This window comes from Puma concolor, chromosome D2 (assembly GCF_028749965.1).
Source record: "Puma concolor isolate L17-30 chromosome D2, mPumCon1.1.hap2, whole genome shotgun sequence".
Lineage (NCBI taxonomy): Eukaryota > Metazoa > Chordata > Mammalia > Carnivora > Felidae > Puma > Puma concolor.
The window spans coordinates 72,485,270-72,510,943 of NC_141677.1; the positions used below are offsets into that span (position 1 = coordinate 72,485,270).

General features: G+C 46.2%; 1 protein-coding gene across 22 annotated transcripts in view; it reads right to left on the reverse strand.

Annotated features, from left to right (window-relative positions):
• ABLIM1 (actin binding LIM protein 1) overlaps window positions 1-25,674 on the reverse strand; it is a 301,274-nt gene that overhangs the window by 96,796 nt on the left and 178,804 nt on the right. For all 22 annotated transcript variants that reach the window (XR_015241855.1, XR_015241853.1, XR_015241864.1 and 19 more), the window contains exons 4-6: window positions 21,929-22,038; window positions 3,006-3,132; window positions 1,243-1,336 (exon numbers count right to left, since the gene is read on the reverse strand). Coding sequence is in view for 4 of the 22 variants with exons in the window: in XM_086680950.1 (XP_086537076.1) it covers window positions 1,243-1,336; window positions 3,006-3,132; window positions 21,929-22,038 (331 nt within the window). In the remaining 18 variants the exon portion in view is untranslated. The remainder of the gene's footprint in view (window positions 1-1,242; window positions 1,337-3,005; window positions 3,133-21,928; window positions 22,039-25,674) is intronic.

Below are 25,674 nucleotides of genomic sequence, written 5' to 3' on the forward strand. Positions count from 1 at the left end.
CCTGCCCATCTGGCTTTTTGTTTCACGCTCTGCTGTGCCTGTCCTCGCCTCTGGGCCTCTAGGGAGGCTGTTCCCTCTTCCTGGAACACCCTTCCCCTGGGTAAGAGGCAAGTGCACGTAACAGTCACTTCCTTATCACCCGAATCCAATTAGCTACCCTGGGCCCTGGTGCAGAGCCAACGCCGGCCCCTCCGTGTTTCCTGGAAAGAAAGGCACCCCAGAGCTTGCTGTGGGATTAGGAAAACTAAGCTAGACCTTGCTGTGCAATCCCACGGAGGCTGCCCAGAGACACTTGGGGGCCTCTCAGATTTAGGTCTCGGAAACGCCCCGCTGGGGGGTTTGAATGTGGTCATGTGGACTCGGTGGCCTGTGTCTGTCAAAGCTGCAGGACCAGTTGGTGGCCTTCCCAAGCTGCTAGGCGTCCTGACTTACCTCTGCCCAGGACACATTCTCCACCCTGAAATGTGTGATGGGTATGAGGCAATCTTTTCTTTCGTATCAGAGCGGGTTAACACCCCAGAGGCCTGTACGAAGCCGGGGTGGTGGGGGGGGGGGGCAGTGGCTCCCTCTGCCTCTGAACTCCGGCCCCTAATTCCACAGCACGGGCTCCGCTCAGCCCAGAGGCGGCAGCTGGTGGGGCCGCTGCGGAGAAAGGAGGAAGCAGGCTCTGTGGCACAAGGCAGTCACACCTGAACCCGCCAGGCTCTGGTTCGGCCCGAGCCGCAGGGGGTTCTGGGTCACGCAGGATGTGGTTTTCTTAAGGGTGGGGAGGTGTAGGCCTTCACTTTCCACCCGCCCTTTCTTTTCCTCACTTCGATTCTGAGCCCTTGCCCCCCGAGTCCGTGCACTCTCACGTGCACACGTGCACCCCCCCCCCCACAAGCCCACACACGTGCGCTCCCACACAGGCGGCTCGAACGCGCTCTTTGTTTCCCATTTTCTGACTCCTAAAAACAGTCTAATATACCTCTTCCTTCTACACAGTTCCTAACAGTCCCCTTATCTCTTTTGATCAATTGTCCCTCACTCCAATTTCCACATGAACAGTTAGCAGCAACCGCCTGTAAAGACAATACACGTTAAATCGCGAAGAGATCAGCCAGCTCCCAGTACTTTCTTTCCTCCGCGGGTAAAGATGAAAGAAAAAAACAAAACAAAACGGTGGAAGAGCCTCTTTTGTGGTTCTGCCGACCTCTGAGGAAGACGATGGTAGCTTCGAAGGCATCCCGTGTCGTCACTTACCTCCAGGACTTTCCCTGTGATAAACTGGTGACAGGCTTCACATTTCACCCCAAAGAGCCCCTGGTAGTCCTTTTCACAGTAGGGCGCGCCGTCCCTGCAACACAAGAGTTTTCAGGTCCTGAGAGGGCCGAGGGGCCTGGAAGACGCCAGACCCACACTTCCCGGGGGCCCTTTTCCACAGAAGGTGGTAGGGCGTGATGCTCTCGCACCCAGCATTCACAGGCCGGGAGATCTGGGCAGGCGCGATCAAAGTGCACGAAGCCACACGACGTGGAGGGACGGCTGTGGTTCTCCGGGCTCCACAGAAAGAACAGCCATATCGTCACATGATTACCACGGCTGCTTCCCTGTTGTCTCCGACCCAACGAGCAAAACACGGGCGCCATTCTCTTTCACCACCAGGCCAGATGGGCTTCAGACGTGGTGTCAGCGTGCACCCTCCCCCCACCACCTCCTGGAGCTCACAGGCCAGAGCCTGGGATGCCAAGTCCTCAGCCCTCAGGAGGCCCCAGGGGCACAGGGTCTTCTCACTCAGCCTCTCCAACCCTCCTTATTTATTTACCTCTGAGCACAGAAAAAATACTGTTTTCTATGCATGCCCTTGAGTACAAAAGTTCAGAAGCACCACGGTAGACATCCCAATGGCCTACCCCCGCACAGCCTTCTGCGTTCGCTTAATAGCTGGGCATCTTTCTCTTTCTTCTTACCCTGGCTGTGTGTCAGAATCACCTGTGAAGCTTTTTCCTTCTGATACAGGCGTTTCAGCTTCACCCAGGACTACAGAATTAGATTTCTAGGCGGTGGGGCCCCCGCTACTTCTTTGTTTGTTTTTTGTTTCACTGTATTCTTACATTTTTTTTTTTTGAAGAGCGGATATATATTTACCTGGTTGGAGAATATTTTTTAAGCATAGAAAGGTTTAGTGACGAAAATAAATTTTCCCTCATTGCCTTTGGACGCCCCCCCCCCCCCCATTCTTCCCTCCTTCAATCAAAAGGGAGCCACTGTAGGGGCACCTGGGTGGCTCCTGTCAGTTGAGCGTCCCACTCTTGGTTTCGGCTCAGGTCGCGATCTCGTGGTTTGTGGGATCGAGCCCCGTGTCGAGCTCCACGCTGACGGTGTGGAGCCTGCTTGGGATTCCTTCTCTCCCTCTGCCCCTCCCCCGCTGTCTCTCTCAAAATAAATTTTACAACCTTAAAAAAGAAAGGTAACCGCTGTAGCTAGTTTCTCCAGGCTACGTTATAAAAACAAAACAAAATAAAACTTAAATTTAGCTGTTACAACAGCACCTGACTCTAACACGAACCCGTTCCCTGGTGGGTTGGATTATGCATTGGTCCCAATGGGCTCAGTGCTCAGACCCTGTGTGTGTGTTTTTTTAGGGCAGGGCGGGGTGGGGGGAGGTGTCAAACACATTCAAGACCTAGAGGAGGAGCAAGGTCTACTAGTTCCAAATAGGAAAAGAAAAAAGGTTAGGGAAAGTAAAATTACTAAAGAATTGATTATAACATACAGTGTAACGTTATGTCAGTCTTGTTCGTTAAATTAGGCAGTGACTGACATCTCATTAAATTCATTGTAGGCAAACTATAGGGACAGCGGAAGAATAAAATTCCTTTTATAAAAACAAAAACGTAGCACAGTGAAAGTTCATATTGATTATGGGGTGTGAATGCCTTTATGTCCAGTGGGGTGGGGTGGGGGTTCCCCTCCCCAGAGCAGGCCCCACTGGAAGGATCCCGCGGCCTGTGCCCCGATCTTACTTGCTGATGTACTCCCCGGTGAGAACCTTCCCACAGGACTTGCACTTAAAGCACCCCAAGTGCCACTGCTTCTCCAGGGCCAGCAGCGCCTGCCCGTTCTTGATGTCCCTTCCGCAGCCAGCACAATCTGCAAAAGAGCAGAAGCCAGCAGTGACTCCCACGTTTGTTCTGCTAAGTCCACGCACGCGGGCCAGCCCTGAAGCCTGGCCCGCGCCCGGCCCACACTCAACAGATATTTACCGAGGCACCACGTCCTTCCCCTCTTTCCTGCACCAAGTCCTTGCCATCCTCACATAGCACGGAACCTTCACGAACCTCAGTGGATCCACGGGGAGGGATGTCCTTCATCCGTTTATTTCCTTGGGGATTATTTAAATACCCTCTGAGCTCCAGCTGGCCCAGAGGATATTTAATTACGTTGTCTTGGCTGTGATTTTTCAGGAAGCTCTCAGAGGCCTTTATTAATTGAGGGCACATGTGAGAAGCTAAAGATCTCAGGCAGGATGCCTCACTTCACAATATATATGTGATTCCTGGAAAGGAGCCCATGAATCTCATTCTTGTAAATGGGCCTCTCGACTTCCTTATCATCCTAAACCAGACTTTGGAAGATTTGCGATCATCAGTTTAACAGCTCTTAATGCCCTAGCTTTAAATTCTCCATGGCAGGCTCCTGTGAAGCAGAGGAAGGAGAAAGTGTTTCTTTGTGGGAAAGGGCGTGGGCTCTGGAAGGAGCAAGGTCTGGTTCTGAACCCAGCTCAGCAACTTGCTGGCCAGCCACGTGACCGGGCCGGTTCTCCCCCTCTCTAAGCCTTGGTTTCCTCGGATGGAAGCTGGGATGCCACTAACACGTGTCTCAAGCCTCCAATGAGGATTCGATGAAATAATGGAGTTAACGCAGCGGCTGGCACGTGGGAAGTGGCCCTATAAACGTTTCCCAGTGTTGTAATTGCCATTATTCTGATTATTAAATACTTCATTGTTAGAGAAGTTGAGCATTGAAAAGAACCCAGGAGAATGTCAACTAATGCAACCTTTTTGAAAAGCAACATAAACGTCCACAGACATTTGAAGTCAATGTATCTGAGCAAATGAAATGGCGCATTGCTGGGAGACTGGCCAGCACGTCCCCAGCTGACTGTAGGAAACACCCATGGAATGAAGCGATGCCCAGACAAGGCCACTCGGGCACACAAAACGATGAAACACCCCCCTCTTCCGACCACACGTGTGACTGCTGCTCCTTTGCTGGTGACACTCCTGACCCTACTTTAACTCTCCCTCCTCCCAGAAAAACTTACAGAGATGCCCACTGACCTGCCTCGGCATCTTGCCGGTACACGGCCCAGAACTGCTCCCGCGGCCCTGACTCCTCCACTCAGCAAGAGCTCACACCCTATGACAGTCCTCCGGGGATGGCTCGCCATTCCCCTGTGTTCTCCCTTGGAGCAGTTTCAGTTAACTGGGCTTCTCCTCCTCCTGGTCCTCGTCCTCCTCCTCCTCCTCTCCTCTCCTCCTTTATCTTTGTGACTACAGGCGTGTTTCTGGTGATCCTGGCCAGTGGGTATTAACACGCCTTTGGATCCGGCAAGTTCAAGTCTAATACTTCAGTCTACAAATACGCTTGCAAATGAGCGTGCGTGTGTGTCTGGCGTGTGTGTTTTCCCTGAAGAGAATAAACGTATTCCCTGCGGCACTTTTATAACAACAAAACCGAAAATAGCCTATATGGACGTTAATGACGAACTGGTGAAATTAATTATAGTACAGTCCGTAATGGAATACTATATCCTATTGAAAAGAATGAGGTTGATTTGTGTCTGACATGGAAACATGTCCAAAACAGATGATGTTGAAAAAGGCAACCTGTGGAACAGTATGCGTAACAGAAGCTCCTTTATAAAAAATTAGCAAACTGTATGTGTTTGTACACATGCCTGTATATGAAATAAAACATTTCTTGGAAAAAAAAAAAAGAAATTCCCAAGATAGTTCCTTCTGTGGAGAAGGACTTTTTTACTTCACATCCTCTGTGTTGTTTGAATTATTATTTCTTTGTTACCCTGAGAATGTAAAAAAGAAAAAAAAAGTTAAGCAAATATTTATAAAGTTAAAAGCATAATTGCTATACAAGTTCTAAATATTGCAGATTAGAATTTCTGTAAGTATAGCCCTTTATTAGCTGAGTGTGTATTATATGATCACAAAGCATTATTATTATTATTTTTTAAAGCAGGAGTTGTTCATAGGTTTCCCGGAAACTCCTGGTAGTTTACTGCAAGGATAAAAATGGAAGGCCATGATATTTGTCCATAAATACAATTTTTAAAGGTTAGGAGCACAGGATGAGTTTAAGATGAATTGACAGTTTTTAATCCAAGTTGAACTGAATTTTTCATTCCTCTGATTAGATACGTCCACTAGGTGGCAGTAAAGATTTAAAGTAACAAGGAAGCTGCTGGTTGGTAGATTTTTTTTTAAGTCAGAAAATAAATTTTAGAGATGGCTTTCAATTCTACAAACTGAAGACAGTTGGGCTCGGGGGGGGGGGAGTTGGTGGAGCCATATGGGGTCTCCTCTTGCGCAGCGCTGAGATCTTGGGAGATGGGAGGCCTGGAATGGTAAGAGTCCAGGCTTTGGAGTTGGCATCGACGTTAACTCGACGTTAACTTGGGAAAGTGACAGTCTCTGAACACTCCCTTCTTCATCTGTGAAATGCTGGCCCTCTTCCTAGGTTGCAATGAGGACAAAGACCCTGCACTGGGATGTGCTTTGCACGACACTTGGAACCCTCGGTTCATGTTAGCTTCTCAACGTGGCTCCACCTTTCCTTGGTAGGAGCAGAGCTGGGACTAGAAACCACGTTTCTGGGTTCTAAGTCTTGTTCTCTGTGCAAACGCATTAATGCCTAGATGTCTCGGAGCTCTGAAAGCAGATGAGACACAATTCAAGAGCAACAGCGACATCTCTAATCATTCTGCATGGAGGGCTTTGGATGAACCAGGCACCATGCGAGGGCTACGGAGACCTGGTACCATTTATTATTCAATCAATTTAGTCCAAGTACCTTGCAGTCTGGAAGCCTCTGACCTCACAGGTGGTGTCTCATACCTCTCAGATCCTCTGTGCCCTGCAGTGTCCCATGGAAGGCAGATGTTCTGGAACTGATTTTGATAATGGTCTGTAGAAAAGCATTCACCGAATGCCGAATGCCTAGAGCCAGGCAGCTGGTAAAGCTGGGCTGGAAACAGAGGCTGGGGATGAGCCTCCTTCATCCCAAACCTTAAGTCATAAATCAAGCAAATCAAAGACCACCTTCTAGAAAGTAGAATACTGGTTCATATCATCTGGTTCAAAGGATTCTGGTACATGTCACAGAGGCTACCCATTCATTCCTCTCTGGGCAAAACCGTAAATTCTCCACTTAAGCCTGATGTCACACATGGCCTGATGGGCAAAGTGGGAAAGATGCAGGGACAAAATGATTCGTGCTGGATTGTCCCCTCCTCCCATGCTCATCCCAACTAAGCTCTTTTATAAAGAACAAAATGTCCTACTCTGTATCTTCATGTTTTTCAGCTGTTGAGAAAATTGTTTCCACATCACTGAAGCAGCTGCCGATAAATATAGAAAGCTGGTGATTGGTGCTGGAATTATTGCCAAAGTCAGAAATAGGTGAATGTGAAGCAGCATCAAGGAATTCAAATCCTCCAGCAACTCGCCAATATCCCAGCAAAAACAACTAATGACCAAACGTGGCAATAGGAAAAAAAAAAAAAAAAACAACTGTAAATATTCTGCCCCAAGCCTTTCGTTCTTGGCAACAAGAGCCAAGAGAAGAGCAAGAATTTGGCTACTTATGTCCATGTTAAACGAACACCCAACTACACACCGGGTTCCATATTTGTATCATTTTGTTCAAAGGCAATAAATATCCTTGAGAACAGGGGTCCTGTCTCTCTCTCTCTCTCTCTGTCTCTCTTTTATTTATTTATTATTTTGGCATAGGGTCATGGACACCTGGGCTTCAAAAGTTTTGAAGTCGGAGAAGGTGACAAATGGCTCTCAGAAAATAAACTTGCGTTCCCAAGCTGAAAAAGATGTCATCACTTGGGCAGCACTTAAGGTCCTATCAGATTGGGTACCTCTGATCTCCTTGAGAACTACTTCTGTCTTCTCAGAATTGCTCACTTGGGAAAAGTAAGGGCCCCAAAGACGTCTTACTCTGTGAAGATGCCTCTCTGGAGATGACGGTTGAGGACACGGAGGTCTAGGAAAGAAAACCACGTGGTAACGAAATCCCCACCCCCACCTTCCTAGGCCTGCCGGCTTCAGTCATGCCCAGAACCATTGACGAAGCTGGACATTGCCATTCATAGTAGCTACGCAGCTGGGATCAAAACTTTTAGAAGACAGAATGGGAATTTTCCTAGTGTCTTGGCATTTGGGGCCACGGTCTCAGAGCTGAAGACGATGGTGATAAATATTCCATCTCCCAAGGAAGGGTGCCCGGATCCCTACAGGACTTTCCAAAAGACAGTAGGATCTATCTGATGACTACTAACCCCTATTACCCACCTACCTCTGAAATCAGAGATTTGGAAAGGCACAGAGGAGTCAGCGGGGAGCTGTCCACACAGCAGGAGTGTGGTGGTGTTCTCTCCCCTCTGCTGTGACAGGGATTTAGAGGCCCCGGGGAGAAGGACCTAGATGTTTACTGAGTGGGAAAGCTCAGGCTCTAGTGCTGCTGTGGGTCTGAGAGAAGCTTGATGTTAGAGTTCTTAGAACAAACCGATTGGGGTGTCCCGGAGCCTGGAAGCATTCATAAACAAAAAACCTAGAGCCTGATGAATTTGGAAGATTTGGAAGATTTGGAAAGCAGGAAGCTGGTTGGAGCCCCCCCCCCCCCCCCCCCCCGAATAGCAGGCTAAGGAGAGGCTGGAGTGGGAACGGCATACACTTCCACCATTTGGCTCCCTGGGGATGCACTCGTGTCCTGTGGCTGGTGCCTACTCCCAAGCATCTGGAATGAACCCACAGGAGAAAACTGTCTGCGGAGGGTGTGGGACTTCATTAGTAAGAGGCTAGGAGACCACTAGGCAGCAGGACCTGAGTTCATTGCAAGAGGTTAACCAGAAATTGCATGCTTTTGTTCAAGAACTCAAATTGCACCCCATAGAAAAAGGTCTCCAGCCGTGTTAGCGGAGACAGAAGCATGACAATACCAGATTTCTAACACCTCGTCCCTTCTACCTCCAAATCCCTGCCCCTGCCTGGTCCCCAAAGAGCCACAGGACAGGAAGGAGGTATAGAAGGAGATAAAGAAGAGGTTATGCCCACTGTAGGTCTCCGGTTTGGGTCGGATCTGAGCTGGGAAAAGGTGTGGCTCTGGGATGAACGAGAGAATCGAGTTTCCAATAGGCGAGGACTTCTAGGAGCCGAAGGTGACCAGAAAGCTATGGGATCTAAGACATGATCAAGGGTGGGAAAGGGAATTCTGGATAATAAAAGTAATGATAGGGAAAAAGAAGGCTGTTCACTGTTGTGTCCAATGTGTGCTTTGGCCTGTTCTACACACAAATTGTGCCTGTCCCAGCGGTCAAGGGCTTTGGAGGCAGAGAGACCTGGAGTGGAAGTCCAGCTCAGACACTGAGCCAAGGGACCTTGGGCAGGCTAGGTAACCACTGGCCATCAGTTTCTTCATCTGGAAAATGGATAGGCTGGCAGCACCCGCCTTCCTGGGCCGCTGTGAAGACTGGAGAGAGTGCGGGCACACGTAAACACTCAGCGCCTGTTCTCAAAGGTGCAATAGTCTCACAAAACCTGCATTTCATCTCCCCCTTAACAAACAGGCAAGGCCCACTGTCAGCCTCTGGGGGAGGCATTTTGGTTTCTCTGGATCCATCATCATCATCATACTAACATTACTATCATTATAGTTATTGTTCAGCTCGTAACTTTTGAAAGGTCTTGGGCGTCTGTTCTCTCACCCCCCTCTCAGGGCTCATGCTCACCTAGAAGGGCGGTGATTATCTGGATTTTATAGATCACAGAGCATTTGAGAGCCGGAGGGACCTTCAAGCCCCTGTGATGCAAACGCTTCACTTTACACACAGCCAACGAAGGCCCAGGGTGAGCCTTGGCTTTGCACGCAGCCACACAGCTCAACAGTGTCCAATGAACTGCACAGTGGGAATCTTCTATTTGCAAATGCACATGAACCCAGGACTTTACAGTGGGCGGGGCTTCTCAGAACCTAGACGTCCAATCACAGGTTTGTTTTCCTGATTCTAGTCTCTTGTGCTATCAGTGGGCAAAACCAGCCAGGAGGGAACTGGAGTACGGAGTGTTCACCAGAGGGGAAAGCCTGTGTAAGTGGAGAATTATTGTGAAAATGATGTAAATCATAAAAGCGACCAGAAAAAGACTTTCCCAATTTAACTGATGCTTGCTGAGATCCTGTGAGGTTATAAAAAGTCCACAGAGGGGCGCCTGGGTGGCTCAGCTGATTCAGCGTCCAACTCTTGATTTCAGCTCAGGTCACGATCTCACAGTTCCTGAGTTTGAGCCCTGCTTCAGGCTCTGTGCTGACGGTGCGGAGACTGCTTGGGATTCTCTGTCTACTTCTCTGCTCCTCTGCCACTTGAGCTCACTCTCTCTCTCTCAAAATAAATAAAGAAACTTAAAAAAAATAATAAATAAAACGTCTGCAAGTATTTTGAGTCAGTTCCAAGTATCTCTTTCCTTTACTGAAAAAAAAATTTTTTAATTAAGAACGAAAGGAAATCACCTTTAAGTATTCAAATTGCTGCCCATGTAAGTTCCAGAAAATTCAAGCTTTCCCTGGAATCCTTTTTTTTTTTTTTTTTTTAAATTTTTTTTCAATGTTTTTTATTTATTTTTGGGACAGAGAGAGAGACAGAGCATGAACGGGGGAGGGGCAGAGAGAGAGGGAGACACAGAATCGGAAACAGGCTCCAGGCTCCGAGCCATCAGCCCAGAGCCCGACGCGGGGCTCGAACTCACGGACCGCGAGATCGTGACCTGGCTGAAGTCGGACGCTCAACCGACTGCGCCACCCAGGCGCCCCTCCCTGGAATCCTTTTTTAAAAATAATACTGGAAAAGAAACTCGATTTGTCATCACCGAAGATTAGCACACAAGTTCATGGCTATGCACGGGGAGGAAAAATAAACAGAAGCAAAATCATTTCAGATTTAGATTGTTATTATTAGAAAGTAGAGTAAGGCTTTGGAGACCCTATAAAATACTCAAGTGGTGTCCTTTTAATAGACTGCTAACTAGAGGCACTTCATCCCTGGGCCAGGACTCAAGAGCTCCGGGAAAAAGAAAACAAAAACCAAATTTAAGTTCCAGAGTTTGGCCAACTTCAGATCCTGAATTTTGATGACACTGGATCTTGTCATTCAACTGTTCCTACAGGACACGGATTTCTCCTTATCTGTGTGATAACATGGTAACAGCAGAAAGCTAGAGAGCAGCTGTTCTATCCAAAACAGAGGAAAAGGGGGGACGCAATAGAAGAGTGACCTGATTCTCTTAGGTTAACAAGCTGCCTTCTACACAAGCCTTTAACACATGTCGGGTCAGCCTCTGACACGTGGGTTCCTTCACGGGAATAACACTTTGGAGGCCTGTGGTGGCTGCTCACTTTGCTAGGGTTTCCATCCCTCCACAGAGTCTAAATGTCAATTGCCACCTGTTGTCACTTTTGAACTGACACTGACTGAATCTGTGTTAATAGCCTGGCCTTTTTTTTTTATAGACCCTTCAGTTTGCAACCCATAGATTACAAAACGAAAACATCCAGATTCTCCTGAAGTTATTTTTAAAACTAAGAGTTGGCCTAGGGTTTAACATCTTTAAGATATAGAAGATTTGGGTATTTGAAAACACTTCTCCTTGACCAAAAAGGGCACATTATACTGAATAGTGACAGGAATGTCAATCGAACACATGGATAGGGTAGAATGTTGATTTCCTTTCATCGTCTAGGCTGTTCAGTGTGGTCACGTTCCAGACCAGACCTCTCTGAGTAGATGGATGTTGACTGTCCACAGGCCAGTTTTGGAAAAACAACCAAGTCACAGAAATGAGCCCACAATTGACTTTTCTAGCATGTCATGGCAGACACCATGGGTGTGGGGTCACCGTAAGAAAGGACAGGGAGAGGCCCAAACACAAGGTGAAACTGTGAGCATGTTAGGCTAAGCACTTCTCAAGAATCGGTTTTAAAAAGCACTTTCTGGGGGCGCCTGGGTGGCTCAGTCGGTTAAGCGGCCGACTTCGGCTCAGGTCATGATCTCGCGGTCCGTGAGTTCGAGCCCCGCGTCGGGCTCTGTGCTGACAGCTCAGAGCCTGGAGCCTGTTTCAGATTCTGTGTCTCCCTCTCTCTGACCCTCCCCCGTTCATGCTCTGTCTCTGTCTCAAAAATAAATGTTAAAAAAAAATTTTTTTTTTTAAATAAAAAAATAAAAAGCACTTTCTGACTTCTGAAATTCTATGCTGCCAGTAACCAAAAAGCAATATGAGATCATAAGATAAATACTGGCGGGGGCAGGGGTATGTGGGAAAGTTCAGGAAGGTACAACATACTTGCCACTCCGTGGCCAAAGGGGTCTCAATGCCATAAGTAATGTACATCTCAAATCACTAAAAATGAATTATTTTAAGAGGTGATGTGCTGCCTAAATATGTCACCTTGAACCGGACTTTTCCGTAATCTCTCATGTCCCTGCTTAGGTCAGCTGTTCCCTTTGCGGTCTCGATGGCCACGGTGGAAACATCACAAGCCAGAGCAGCCTCGGACCTGCTATTTTAAGTGAAGGTTCTTGTTGTCTTTGGAAAACAATACCGCGCAACAAAACACGTTTTCATGGGCCATAATAGCAACACTTTGTCAGCCTTCCTCAGGAAACCTGAAGGCAGGCCTGGCAAGCCATTTTCCAAGTCCTATAAATCCTATATTTCATTCTTTTAAACAGAGTATCATATATGCTCAAGGAATTTCAGTTACTTGGCCCATAATCTTCCTAAATACAGACCATTTACCCATTGAAAACTTCCAATTCTGATCCCTAGGCCAGCACTCACAGAATTCTGCGGGGAGTTATTATGGATTCTCAGGGTTAGGCAGCCCTCTCCTCTACCTAGTACCGTGTGTGTTTTTCCCATGTTCATGACCAGGATCTGAACAGGAAATTCAAAGGAGCCAGACCGTTTGCCTTTCTTCTCCATGGATTTGGTACCAGCCCAGACCTGCACCCCGAAAGCATCAGACTGGAGAGTCTGAGAATCTCCGCTAGTTGCCTTTGGATGATGGCTTTGAACGGCCCATAGACATGCCATGGCCCTCGGCACCGGGCTCAGCACTGGTTCCAACGGGCCTTATTTCCCACTGTGCTTCCCGTGGCCTGCTTGCCACGGGTGAGCGCTCCGGGTGCCTTACGTACAGGGAGAATGCCAGATATTTGAGGCCATGCATATTTGAGACTGAGCATGTACTTCGGAAAGGGTATCGAAAGCTGGTTAGAACTGGTTAGGACGTTAACATCCGCTGCCTTGCGTAACAATCTCCTGAACAACCCCTCTGCCATTCTCCAAGCTACGAATAAAAATTATCACATGCTTGTACTTTCCAGAGATGGGATGAGATTCTTTGAGGGGAAATAAAAAACATGAGCATAAAACATTAGTTCTGTTTGTCATCTACTCTAATTTTTAGGTTAAGGTCCTCTGAAAGAGAACTCGGCGTGTCTGCGTGTTCCCATGCACGTCTTCAGAACTCTAACTAAAAAATGGGGGGGGGGCTACGTTCATGGAGTAAACCATCACCCTGTTCGGTGCATTCACAACTTCAAAATTCCTAGCTAACAATTTCAAAAGCCCAGCGGGTGGAGGACAGGCCCGAAGGCTCACTGCTTTTCGGGCCCGTCCCCTCCACTGTCAGCCTCCATTTGTTTCGTGTGGTCGCTCCGCGTCGTTTCTGATGATGCAAACATCACCGGGATTCACCGGAGATCAAGAGTAGGATTCTCTTTTGACTGCAAATGCCACCGGGACGGCCAGAGGAAATTGGGGCGTCATGGAAACAGAGCCGAACACTACCCGATCATGGGATGCTCTTGGAAAAGGTTACGGTCACTTGGCGGCCTCAAGGATACCGATTTCCAACCTGCACGGGTGAAGAGTTCAGGCCGTGGCTTCAGTGGAGTGGGCATCCTTGCCACGGGGCCTCCCTCGGGAGAGAGTAAATGACTGCTCCCCCAGCCCTCGGCTCCGTGGGCTTGCGGCAGCTTTTTCTGCCTACAGTGAATAATCCAGACAGGCCTTGTGAACACTGCTCGATCCCTGAGCCACCCCTCAAAGGGGGAACGGTTAGACGGATGCGTGCAGGAAGACAGAACTGACATGTCTGAAGTTCAAAACCTGAGTCCTCGGCACCGCTCATACTCTGCTAGACAGGGTTCAGAAAACTAGGGGTCAGACTTCCACCAGCAGGACTAAGTAGGCCTCTGCTCAAGTTACGGCCAGCAATGGAGGAAGAAAACGAGCGGGAAAGAAGAAGAAAGAGTAGGAGAGGGAACAAACAAGGTGCCCCAGACGAAGGCTGCCCCCTGCGGCCATTCAGCGGTGGTCACGCCTCAGCCTGCCACACTGTGAAGCATTAGTGGACACCAGCCCAACACTCTCCAGGGGGAGAGTCACTGTTTTTGACATTTGGGACAGTCCTCAGCCAACCCCTCTTAAAACTGTACAAGGAGCCACGTGAATTACAAAGAGGAGCTCAAATAATCATCCATGTATGTTCACAGCAGCACTATTCATAACAGCCAAAAAAGATGAATCTGACCTAAATGCTGGTTAACAGATGCACACATACACAAATCATGTTCTAGCCACACGAAGGAATGTTATTCGGCCACGAAAAGGAACGGAGTACTGATAAACGCTACAACCTGTAGGAACCTTGAATACATTAAGCTAAGTGGGAGAAGACAGAACCAAAAGGCCACTTAGGTATTCCATTTATACGAAATATTGAGAATCCATAAATATCCAGAAATAGACAGAAGATTGGTGGTTGGCAGGGGCTGGGAGGAGGAAATGGGACTGCTTTATGGATATGGGGTTTTCTTTTGGGGTGATAACAATGTTTTGGAACTAGATAGAGGTTGTGCTTGTACAACATTGTAAATGTTTACTAAAATGTTCACATGAAAATGGTGAATTTCGTTATGTGAACTGCACTTCAATAAAAAATGTACCAAGAAGGGTTGTTTTTGTACTGATTCCCCTTATTTAGTTGTAAACTTTAACCTGGTGAAGAGTTTTGGGTTTTTTTTTAATGTTTACTTATTTTTGAGAGAGAGAGAGAGAGAGAGCAGGTGAGGGGTAGAGAGAGAGAGGGAGACACAGAATCCGAAGCAAGCTCCAGGCTCCAAGCTGTCAGCACAGAGCCTGACGCGGGGCTCGAACTCATGAACTGCGAGATCATGACCTGAGCTGAAGTCGGACGCTTAACTGACTGAGCCACCTAGGCGCCCCAACCTGGTGAAGAGTTTTATGATAAATCTTTAACTGGCTACAGTCACTGAGCCTACTGGAGCTCTTGCCAAAGAGGAAATCGTACTTGAGTTCCACGTCAGTTTCTAAGGTTCAATACTCATTAGCAAACATCAGCTCATTCACTCCCTCCCAGAAACGGGAAGAAAAAAAGAAGGGGTAGGATGTCTGTTTCAGGACTTTCATTATGTGACCAATCACTTAATACAGACACACTGAAGGTCACAGCAAGGGCAAAATGCACTGAGACTTTAGTCTGGACTAGGTCTTTCATTTTACTTTATAAAATTAGCATTATTTTATTTTTTATTCTACTTTGGTTTTAAATAGATAAGATATACACATGGTTACAATTTTTGTTTTCATATAGTAAAAATAATTTCCTTCCCTCCCTCCCTGCCGGAGACAAGTACTAATAGCAATTTCTCAAATAACCTTCTGGGACAATCTATAGGGACATACAACTCTAGGTACACACAGCTAGATTTTTACTGCTACTGAAAAATTAAAAAGAATCTGAAGAATGACTGCTGGTCCAATCATTAAAATCCTAGTTTTACTGACACATTGTTAGAATGTGTGGATCTTATTATGTAAGAGGCATAGCTATTGAAACAAAGCGAATAACAAATGTCATTGACTTTCCATTTCCTAAGATGCTTTTGGTATTCACTTTCGCTTTCTTCCATGTAAGGTATACCCATTCCCTAATAAGCAGAGACTTCTCCTCCTTTCTTACAACTAAGATGATCGAGGCTCTGGTTAAGTGAAAAAATGTGTCACTCTGGGATCTTTATGTCTGACTCATAATCATTATAGATTTCAGTCTGATAAAGTCTGAATATTAATGTTCCTTTTTGCAACGTACTTTGCCTCTCTGCAATGACCCTCTGGCTACCATGTACATTCCAAACTCTCTCAACACCCTCCTCCATAGCCAGTACAGCAATACGGGAACTGACACACGAGGTTAGACCCCTGCCCCTCGGGCCAGAACCCAAGACTGTCATCACCAAATTTATCTGAAGCAATAACCACATCCCCTTTTATTAAACAAGGGAGAAAACTTGTAAATAAGAACGTAAAGGTGAGTTTAAACATGCCATTATCCCTTACTGCCCAATGCACCCAAGCTGTACCTATGTGATTTCACCACATCACAAAAGTCATCTCCAGTCTTCAATTTCACTTATTCAAACAGTAGTCAGAACTCAACATTCCAGATCTGGGAGCTGAGATTTACTTTCTCAAAGCCCCCCCAGGAAAGGCATGGATTCACTCACTAAATGAACATTCATGCGCTTACTGTGAACCCAGGGAGATTCATAAGGACCAAAAACCAAACCAAACCAAACCAAACCAAACCAAACCAAACCAAACCAAACCAAACCAAACCAAACCAAACAACTGTCCTTGTTATTAAGTAGCTCACAGTCTGGTGGGAGAGATAAACATACAAAGAACTAGCAGGAATATACGGTAATAGCCATAATAGAGAAGCAAAGCATCTTTGCCCAGGACACATGCATGCTAGTCCTGTTGCCAAGGGGCCTAAGCAAATTCAAGGCTTTCAGTCTTTTGTGTGACAGTCAAAATAATAAATGGTTTTTGAAAAGAAGACACGTGAACAAAATGCCATGGGACAAATTTATGTAAAATTGCACACATCTGGAGGACTTAGCAAAATCCATGCGTGGAGATGATCTCTAGGTGATGGGATTTCAGGTGATTTCTATCTCCTTCTTTGCACTTTTCTGTAAGATTTTTATTATTTTACGAGGAACACCTAAACCCCTTAAAAAAGAGAAGATTGTTATTAGCCCATTTAGAGAAAGAGATGGCTTTGATTCAGTTTCCAGGATGCTTATACAGGGCTTGACATGCTAGACCTTGTGGAAGACAGAGAAAATAGGGTCCTTGTATTAATGAGTTCATTATCTTGGTGCTGGAGGTGGGTGGGCACACGTCTAAATAACTAAAATGCAATAGGTTTTGTCCCAATGTTGGTTTCTCAGGTGGGACAACTGTCTTACAGTAATATGTTAACTATATAATAAAGAATTTGCCTGGCGGAACATTGTTGGTACTCAAAGAAATGTTTGTTGAATGAGTGACAACCTGTATCGTTCTTTGACATTTACATTCATTATCTTTGTTCCCTGCTATTACCTCCACCCACAATCAATGGGTAGATCGCTGATCCCCGGGCATTGATTTTGCATACCAAGATCATAATTTTGCACTGACTTTGCACTGATTTTGCACTACCACCATTACCATACTGATCTTTCTAGAACATTGTTTTCATCTGGTCGTCCTCTAGATTAAAAACTATTCTCAGAAGTTCCACCTTGCCAAACTCCTCAAGGCCTCCCGAGACCTGGCCCTTTCACTGCATCTTTCCAGTTTCATGTCTCGGGACACAGAACAACAAGGCCTTTGGTCTGTTTGGGGTTCCCCGTGCACTGCTTTTACAAGAACCCTCTCCATATTTAGACTGTCCTCTCTTGCAGTATTTCATTCAACTTTCATAATAACCCTTGGAAGTAGTTATTTTCCAATTTTTAGATGAGGGTAGTAAGGTTCTAAAATGTCAATAACTTGTCCAAGGCTCCCTGGCCAGGCAGAAGGAGAAGGAAGATTCCAACCCAGGCTTTCTGAAGTGGAGAGGCCATATTCTTAACCATTATGCTGTGCCCTCTTCTTTGGTTCCTTTCTGGCTCTAAATATCTCTAAAGCTCAAGTTTAGTCTTGTAACTTCCGTAAAGAATAATGGTTAGCATACAGATGAGCTTATTAAATGTCATGAATCTTTCAGACATGTTATTTATATGAATCTGCACAGTCCTCTGAAAAAGGAACTATTATTGTTTCCTGTTTTGTAGGCAAACAAACGGAGGCAGATACTGAACTCTCAAAGCTACACAGCCTGTGCGTGGTAGAAAGGGGTTAGAACCAGCCACCACATGTCCAGAACCCATACATCCTCTCGACAGGCAGTGTCTAAAGCAGATCTGATTTTGGAGACCCTGCCCTAAAATACATCACCAAGAGTCAAACTCCAAGAATCCAGGGGCTATCTGTGTTCCTACCTTCACTGGTTTTTAAACTGGGGCAAAGTATCAAATGAGCACATAAAGACATATCATGAACACCAGAGTGAAAAAAGCAGGGTCACAAAAAGTAGTGATGGTCTGACACAAATATTCAAAAATAAATGCCCGAACAGTAGGTTATTGTCTTATAACTAAACAGCACTTTCATATATGTATCCGTTTAATCCTATAAGGTAGGTAACTATTACCATCCCATTTTACAGATAAGGCAGTGGAGGCTGGAGAGGTAAAGAGACTGCTAGCAAGTGGCAGAGCTAGGATGTGACCCAGGCAGTCTGAGGGCAGCGTCGGATTATCACCACCCGACCTATTCTTAGGTGTCTCAGCAGACAAGTCCCACTCAACCTGAAGATGATCTGGGGGAGAGAATTTAAGATAAAATAAAAATTACCTTGCAACTATCAAAAGCTACTGCACCGCACAGAAATGTAAACTAATGGAAAACTTCTTGCTCCCCTTTGAAAACATGCAGGTGATTCTTTATCTGAAATGACTTAAATTCGGGCCGACTAGAGCATTTGCCCCGATACCTGTAGAAGTCTCTACTGCAGTTGGAATCGTGACAATGCTGTGCAGAGGGGGAGAGAGAGGAAGATGGGCTGGCATGCCTTTGCGTGGGGGTGGTCGCCCCGTCAACCCACCAAACCCACACGCAATCAGATGCTAGTCAGACACCCTTGGAAATGGAAAAGGTCATTGCAGACAACAGCCACTCCCGCTCAGGTGCCTGAAATAGACAGAAGCCGTGTGGGAAACGACGGTCCAAACCCGATTCCCTACACTCTAGGATGCCACACACGTACGTCCCCCACCCCCCCCACAGGCTCCTTAACCCATGTGAATCCAGTTCCCCAACTGCTGGCAAATATGTGAAGGCTGGAGAAAAATTAAGCCTCAGTGGAGTGCATGTGACCTTCTGGGAGGACTTAACGTCTCCTGGACGTCACTTTTTATTTTTTTTTTTTTTTTTTTTTTTTTTAAATCTTTTTTTTTTTTTTTTTTATTTTTTTTTTCAACGTTTTTTTTTTTTTTTATTTATTTTTGGGACAGAGAGAGACAGAGCATGAACGGGGTAGGGGCAGAGAGAGAGGGAGACACAGAATCGGAAACAGGCTTCAGGCTCTGAGCCATCAGTCCAGAGCCCGACGCGGGGCTCGAACTCACGGACCGCGAGATCGTGACCTGGCTGAAGTCGGACGCTTAACCGACTGCGCCACCCAGGCGCCCCCACTTTTTATTTTTAAAGTGTGGATCCGCTAGACATGGGCAATTGATTTTTTTAAAGTAGGAAAAACAACTTAATTAACATTCATCACAACCCTCTGAGGTCATTTTGACCATCGCTCCAGGGTACGGAAGGTTTATTGCTTATTGAATTCAAATTGCAGCAGACCGGATGCCATGCCGCAAGAGTTTTAGCTAATTCAGGGGCGATCATGTTTAAGGGAAGTAGTTTGCTTCTGCAGAAAACTTCCTGGTGGCTTCCAGTCATCAAACCTGGCTACAGAAGCAAGGCAGCTGTGCCGTGTAGAAAGCGCACAGCCCCTGGAGGCAGGACACTCAGGTAAACACACGGACGAGTCAGGCCATCGTTTGAGGCTCAGCAGAGAGTGAAGCCCACGCTGTGGAATATCATCAGGCACGCGGTACGGCATCTGGAGCCAGGCAGCCCAGGTCTATAACCCAGCCTCACTGCTTACTGTCTACGATCCTGGGTAAATTCACCTCCATGGCCCTTCGTCTCTTCCTCTGCGTAAAGGGGCTAGTTTTAGTGCCAACCTGGTGGGTGGTTCTGAGAATTACATGAGTTAAAATTCGTGGACCAGGTACACAGTACCGGATCCACAGTGAGTACCAGGAGAGTGTGTGATGAAGTAGACAAAACACATATAAAGGTTAAAAGAACGTAAGGTGGACGGGAGCACCGTGACGTCACGGGCACGCCACCGGGAGTCCTCTCTAAACCAGAGCAGTGCAGACAAGGTCTCCTCATCGGTTGTAGCAGAAACCGCACCTCTATCCAGGAAGCTCAAGCAGAAATTATTCTGCGTGAATTCTCATCACATCATTGATGTCGCTTCTGTTGACCACCCTTCACTTCTTCTCTTCCTCTCCCACTGTCTTTCCCCTCCTGTTCAGTGATAATGGGAAACCAGCCACCGATCGTGAAATAAAAATTGCAGTTCAGAAGAGCAGATTCGTTTTTGAAAGAACATTTCGAAGGGGAAAGAGGACCTTGGCTCTCTGATCTACTTCATTGGCTCTGTGAACAATATCAAAGAGGCGTTTCATTTTTTGCTTTGATGTAGGGGAGATTGGCCCAGTTTAAGATTTTTTTTTTTTTTTTAAAGTAGGCTTCACGCCCAGCACGGAGGCTAGTGTGGAGCCCAACACGGGGCTTGAACTCACGGCTCTGAGATCAAGACCTGAGCCGAGATCAAGAGTCAGAGGCTGAACCGACTGAGACACCCAGGTGCCCCAAATTTAAGAATTTTTTCAAAATAAGAATTAAAGTCACACCAGGATCGTTTAACGTACACGACAATTCTTAAAAGAATTACAAAGAGTAAGCAAGTGTTTTCCAAGCATGCTCCAGTGAATTTCAGCAACTTGCTGAAAATTCCCTTGCCATAGTATTTGTGTGCCCGCCCAGCTTGGGTATTTTGCATGTGTGTATCCATATATAAGATCTCTTTTTTTAACAGACACCCACATGCCCCATAAATGTTATCTGAGTACTGATCTAAATAGACCAGTACTTGTTGAAAATAAAACTGCTCTGACCAAGGCAGTTGCATAGAAAAGAGATTTCATCCTTTGAGAGCAAAGGAGAAAATACGATTTTGTCCAACAATCTGCACACAAGCAATTGTTATTACATCTAGCATTAAGGATATAATGAATTTGAGTATGATACATTTTTACGCTTAGAATTTTTATTTCTTTATTGTGTGCATAACATGTATGTCATATAAGATGGAAAACACAGGTAAAGCAAAAACATGTTTGATAAAAATTGGAATAACCATTTTGGTAGCATTCTGATGAGGAAACCCATTCCCAAATTGCATGGGCAAAGAGGACAGGGGCCTTGAAAAATATCTATTTCTGTTTCTTTCTCTTTTTTTTAATGTTTATTTATTTTTGAGAGAGAGAGAGCATGAGCAGGGGAGGGGCAGAGAGAGAGGGGGACACAGAGGATCCAGAGCGGGCTCTGTGCTGACAGCAGCAAGCATGATGTGGGGCTCGAACTCATGAACCATGAGATCATGACCTAAGCTGAAGTCAGATGCTTAACCAACTGAGCCACCCAGGCGCCCCAAATCCTTTGCTTCTTAGCTAGACTGAAGAACTCCTCCAAAGTTTTTGGTAGTGCACTTTCAAAGCAGGCCTTCCCAGATAACGGGGTGATAACCTTCCCAGTGACCTGCTTGGGGCAGGGTAGATATGTAGAGTGAAGCACTACAAACTCCCCTAGGTGTCAAAGACTGGGGTCTACTTCATAGCTCTTGTCCTATTCAGGCTGCTAATATTTATCAGCAGGACATATAAATTCATGCTAAGGATCCGGTTGTGTTGAATCAGACGCCCTAATGCATTTATTTTCTTCTTTCCTCCCAATGGTCAAATCCAATTTCTATGCAAATGCTTTGGTCAAAACATTCTCTCTCTCTCTCTCTCTCTCTCTCTCTCTCTGCCCCTCTACCACTCACACTCTGTCTCTCTCTCAAAAATGAACAAAGGTGAAGAAATATTAAAAAAAAAAACCTATCTGTTCAATGAGTAAGTGTCAGAAACCCTCTAAGTGAATACATATTTAAAGATAACAAATATAAAGAATTAAGGGTAAGGATAAATCACCAATGGGGACAGCTTCTTTAACACACAGAGCTATCGATCGCTTCGCCACCAGATGTCCGCACATCTCAACCTCCGAGACTAAGGGAATGGGCATTTCTCACGTAAAGTTTTATCATTCTTTTTCCTTTATTTACCCTCAAAATGCACAGTTTGACGTCCAGTTTTATTTATGTCTTTGAAATAAGGGAGATGCTTCTCACTCATGGGTTTTAGCAAAGGCTTCACGTTTTACGATTGCCAATGCTTTAGACACGACTATGCTTGTCTCCAGCTATAGCAGCTTCACAAAAAGGAAGGCACTTGCCTAAGCTACCTTTGAGCTACGAGGAGCTCAGGTCAACAGGTGGCCAGGGCACTTACTGCTGGGGCAGGAGGCTTCTTTAGGGCTGGACGACATTGGCTGCGCACACAGTTGACAAAGGCAGTCTCTCCCATTGAACGTGACTCGGTCTCCGGGTGGAAACGGGCGCCTGGAGACAGAAAGACATTGCCCTCAAGGTTATTCCAGCAATTTAATTTCTTTCCCTGCTCCTTCGGCTTGCTGCCCTCCGGTGCCAATCCATTTCTTTGAGGAGCACCAGCCAAAATGTCTGAAATGCGGTCCTAACCGAGCCAGCCAGCTGGATATAGTCCAAACAAATAAACGCGCCTCGTTTTGAGAAGAAGCGAGAACGTATTGCTTCTACCGGCAACCAGACAGTAAAATGGAATAATTTACCTCTGCTCATTAGTGGAGGGATGTTCCAGCAAGTCACCTAGCCAGGTACACACACAAAACTTTTCCATTTTCCAAATGGAAAATCCTTCAAGAAGAAATATTTTAAATGCCATAAATTCCTATTCAAGCGTAAGGCCCCTCCCCAGGAGAACTGGTTACAGGTCAAACATTAACTCCTTCAGTTCCCTAGAGCTACGGGGCCATGGTGCCCAACTAGACTTTGTCCTAGACATCTGAGTGGGTGAACTGGATGTTTCCCTCCAGAGCTGGAGTGCTGGAGACCCAGTGCCTCGTGGAGAAGCACAACAGTGCTGTAAATACTTGTGTAAAAACCGTTAGCTTCTAAAAATTACAAAAAAAATCTGTTAGCTTCTTTTCAGAGAGAGAATTTCCTTTTGCTTTAGACATTTATCAGTAACAGACATTTTCCAAACATGTTGCCTCTCCATGTATGTTACCAGTCTCTTCTCCTGCCAGTTCAGCAGGCAGCTAGCTTTTCAAAAACAAAAGTCATTAACAAATAGGTATATGACAGTTTCCACACCTGCTTACTTGTAATTGGCAATTTGCCCATACTCTTCATTAACAGGAGTTTTCAAATGTGTGATTCTGTCAGCTAGGAAATGCACAACTCCCAAGCAAAACGTCCCCCCACGTGTGAGTCAGGAGCAATTACTTAAGAACAAACTCCAGCTCCTTGACAGGAATATTACTTTCACAGCTGCGATCGCTCCTTTAAGTGGCCCTTTGGCTGCCTCACACTTGGTAATGAACCGTCATGCACACACAGGTAGTAAATCTGGACTCAAAACCACGCCACAGAGGTGCGTGGTGGAGAGCTGTAAGTTCTTACGCTCCCCACCCCCCCACCTCATTTTACAAGTGCTGAGCTGAGGCAGTCTCCTCCCCTCTCATGGTGTTGTGTTACTTTCCATTGTTCAGATAAGCCCCAGAGAGGTTAAGTGGCTTCCCTGGATTGACCAGCTCGGGAGACTGGGCCACCGGCAGGTACAGGTGGCATCCAACTCAGGACTTCTCTATCTTTAACAATCAAAACTGCACTCTGGTAGATGCCAGTGGGCCTATTGCGTCATTAATGAAACCTGAACAGGCCCCCAGTCGGCTCTGTGGGCGAGGCATCGGGAGTTGGGGGGCCATTTCAAAGCAAGCACAGGTTCTTTGCCTCTGATGAGGGCCAGGACTAGGGTGAGGCCAGTGAGGCGCCTGGGGCACAGGCTTTAAGGAGGTACAGGCCCCACAACGCACGGCCCTGAGCATGAGCACCCCCCTCAAACTGTGCCCCCAAGCCGCCTCTCTAGCCTCTGAGCCAAGCTTGTATTTTCAGACTTGAATCCCACCTGGATCCACGAGGGGATACATCCGAGTCCAGGTCTCAACATGAGGCCAGGTCTGTTAAATTTGGGGCTTTGTAATTTTATAAATGATCTCCATACCTCCCCCTTCTGCCCACTGGGTCCTCTGCCCACATGGGTTCACTTCCTTCTGTGTAAATGCAAAGAGAACTGGATTTGGAGTCAGGAAACCTGAGTTCAAATCTTGCAGTGTTATCTTGGGAACGTCCGTTAAGCTCCGACACTCAGCGGCACTCATAATCAGGGACACTAATTCCTGGCTGACTTCACAGAATTGCTACGTGGGTTAAAGTTTGTAAAGGAGGCCCCTCCACTTCAGGTAGAATGTTGTCGGGTCAGCGGTAGCAGCATTGAGTAGCTGTTCACTGACTTAAACGTCCAGAGATGGGACTAACACTAATAGATGTTTTTCCTTCATCACCAAATTTAAAACAATGATCTCTCAAGGCCAGGATCGGGAGGGCTCTTAGAGTGTATCTGGGCCAGGGCCTTCCAACCTGGTGAGTTGGATGAGTACATCATACTTGGGAATCCTCCAGAAAGCACTAAGTCAGCAGGAGAGTTTGGGGGGGGGGGCGGGCGGGGGAAGCTAGAAACAGATATTTGTAAAGAGACCTTCCCCACAGAAGAAGTCCAACGCTCATCCTAGCTTGGGGGATCACTCGGATCACGGCCTCCTATTTTATAGATGAAGCAATTGCCTTGGAAAAGTTAATTCACATAGGTCTCAAATCAGCCCAGGAAGCTGGACCAGAACTTGGGACTCAAACGCCAGGCACGGGCTTTTAACCAGGCTGTGGGCTACAGTCTGAAAAGGGACAGGTCAAGAGGAAACTTTACTTTGGATTAAATGCAGAACAATTTTCAGCCCAATAATTCAGAATTTCAAAATTAGGATTTAAAAAAATATAATTGAGAAATGGACTGATGGCTATAAAAAGTTACAATAATAATTTCACCATGACTATTGCATCTGAATCTTAGGATTTGTCTCTGAGTATTACCTTGTTGGTTAATTATATAAAATTAAGTTTACCTTTTTTAGAGTTTACATTTGTCTGGCCTAGAAACCTGAAATGTTGAAAAACAAAGCAAATTCACCTCCTCTGAACTGCAGTTTTTAACAAAGCCACAGAACTGGACCACACAGCAGTCAGCACCACACTAAAAGGAATGGGGCTGCCCGACTAGGATCGATCCATAAAGTAGCTGACCCTTGTTGGTGACTCTCCTTGCACAGGAATCAAAGTCATCTTAAGTTCAATTATGTGTAGCATTCAACACAACACAACGATGAAACCACATTTCCCCACTCACACTTCACATACTTGCCTTCTCTCTGACTGATCATTGTAACCAAGCTGGTTTGGGCAATTAAGATTTAACCTTGCCAGGTGATAGAAGCCTAGAGAACAGGGGTTGGTAAACGTTTCCGCCTGAAAGTTCAGATTGCAAATAATTTTTTAGACTCTGCAGATCCTATGGAGTCTGTCACAACTGCCCAGCTCTGACCCTGTAGCCAAACACAGCCCATCAGCAGCCATCTGGAAACAAACGGGGGTGGCTGTGTCCCAATAAAACTTTATTTACAGAGACAGGTATTGGGTCTCATTTGGGACACGGGGCAGAGTTTGCCTCGCTCGGCTGTAAGGGAGACTATTTCAAACACACACACCCATATGAGCTTCTTCTTGCAAATCAGCTTTATCTTTCCGAGCAGTTATGCTATTTCCTCCTAATGTTTTCACTGCTCAAAAAGTTTCAAGACCTAGGGGTGCCTGGGTGGCTCAGTAGGTCGAGCGTCCGACTTCGGCTCAGGTCATGATCTCACAGTTCGTGGGTTCGAGCCCCGCATCATGCTCTGTGCTGACCGCTTGCCGAGAGAGCCTGGAGCCTGCCTCAGATTCTGTGTCTCCTTCTCTCTCTGCCCCTCCCCCGCTCACGCTTTGTCTCACTCTGTTTCTCAAAAAATAATAATAATAATAAATGTAAAAAAGTTTCAAGACCTAGAGCCA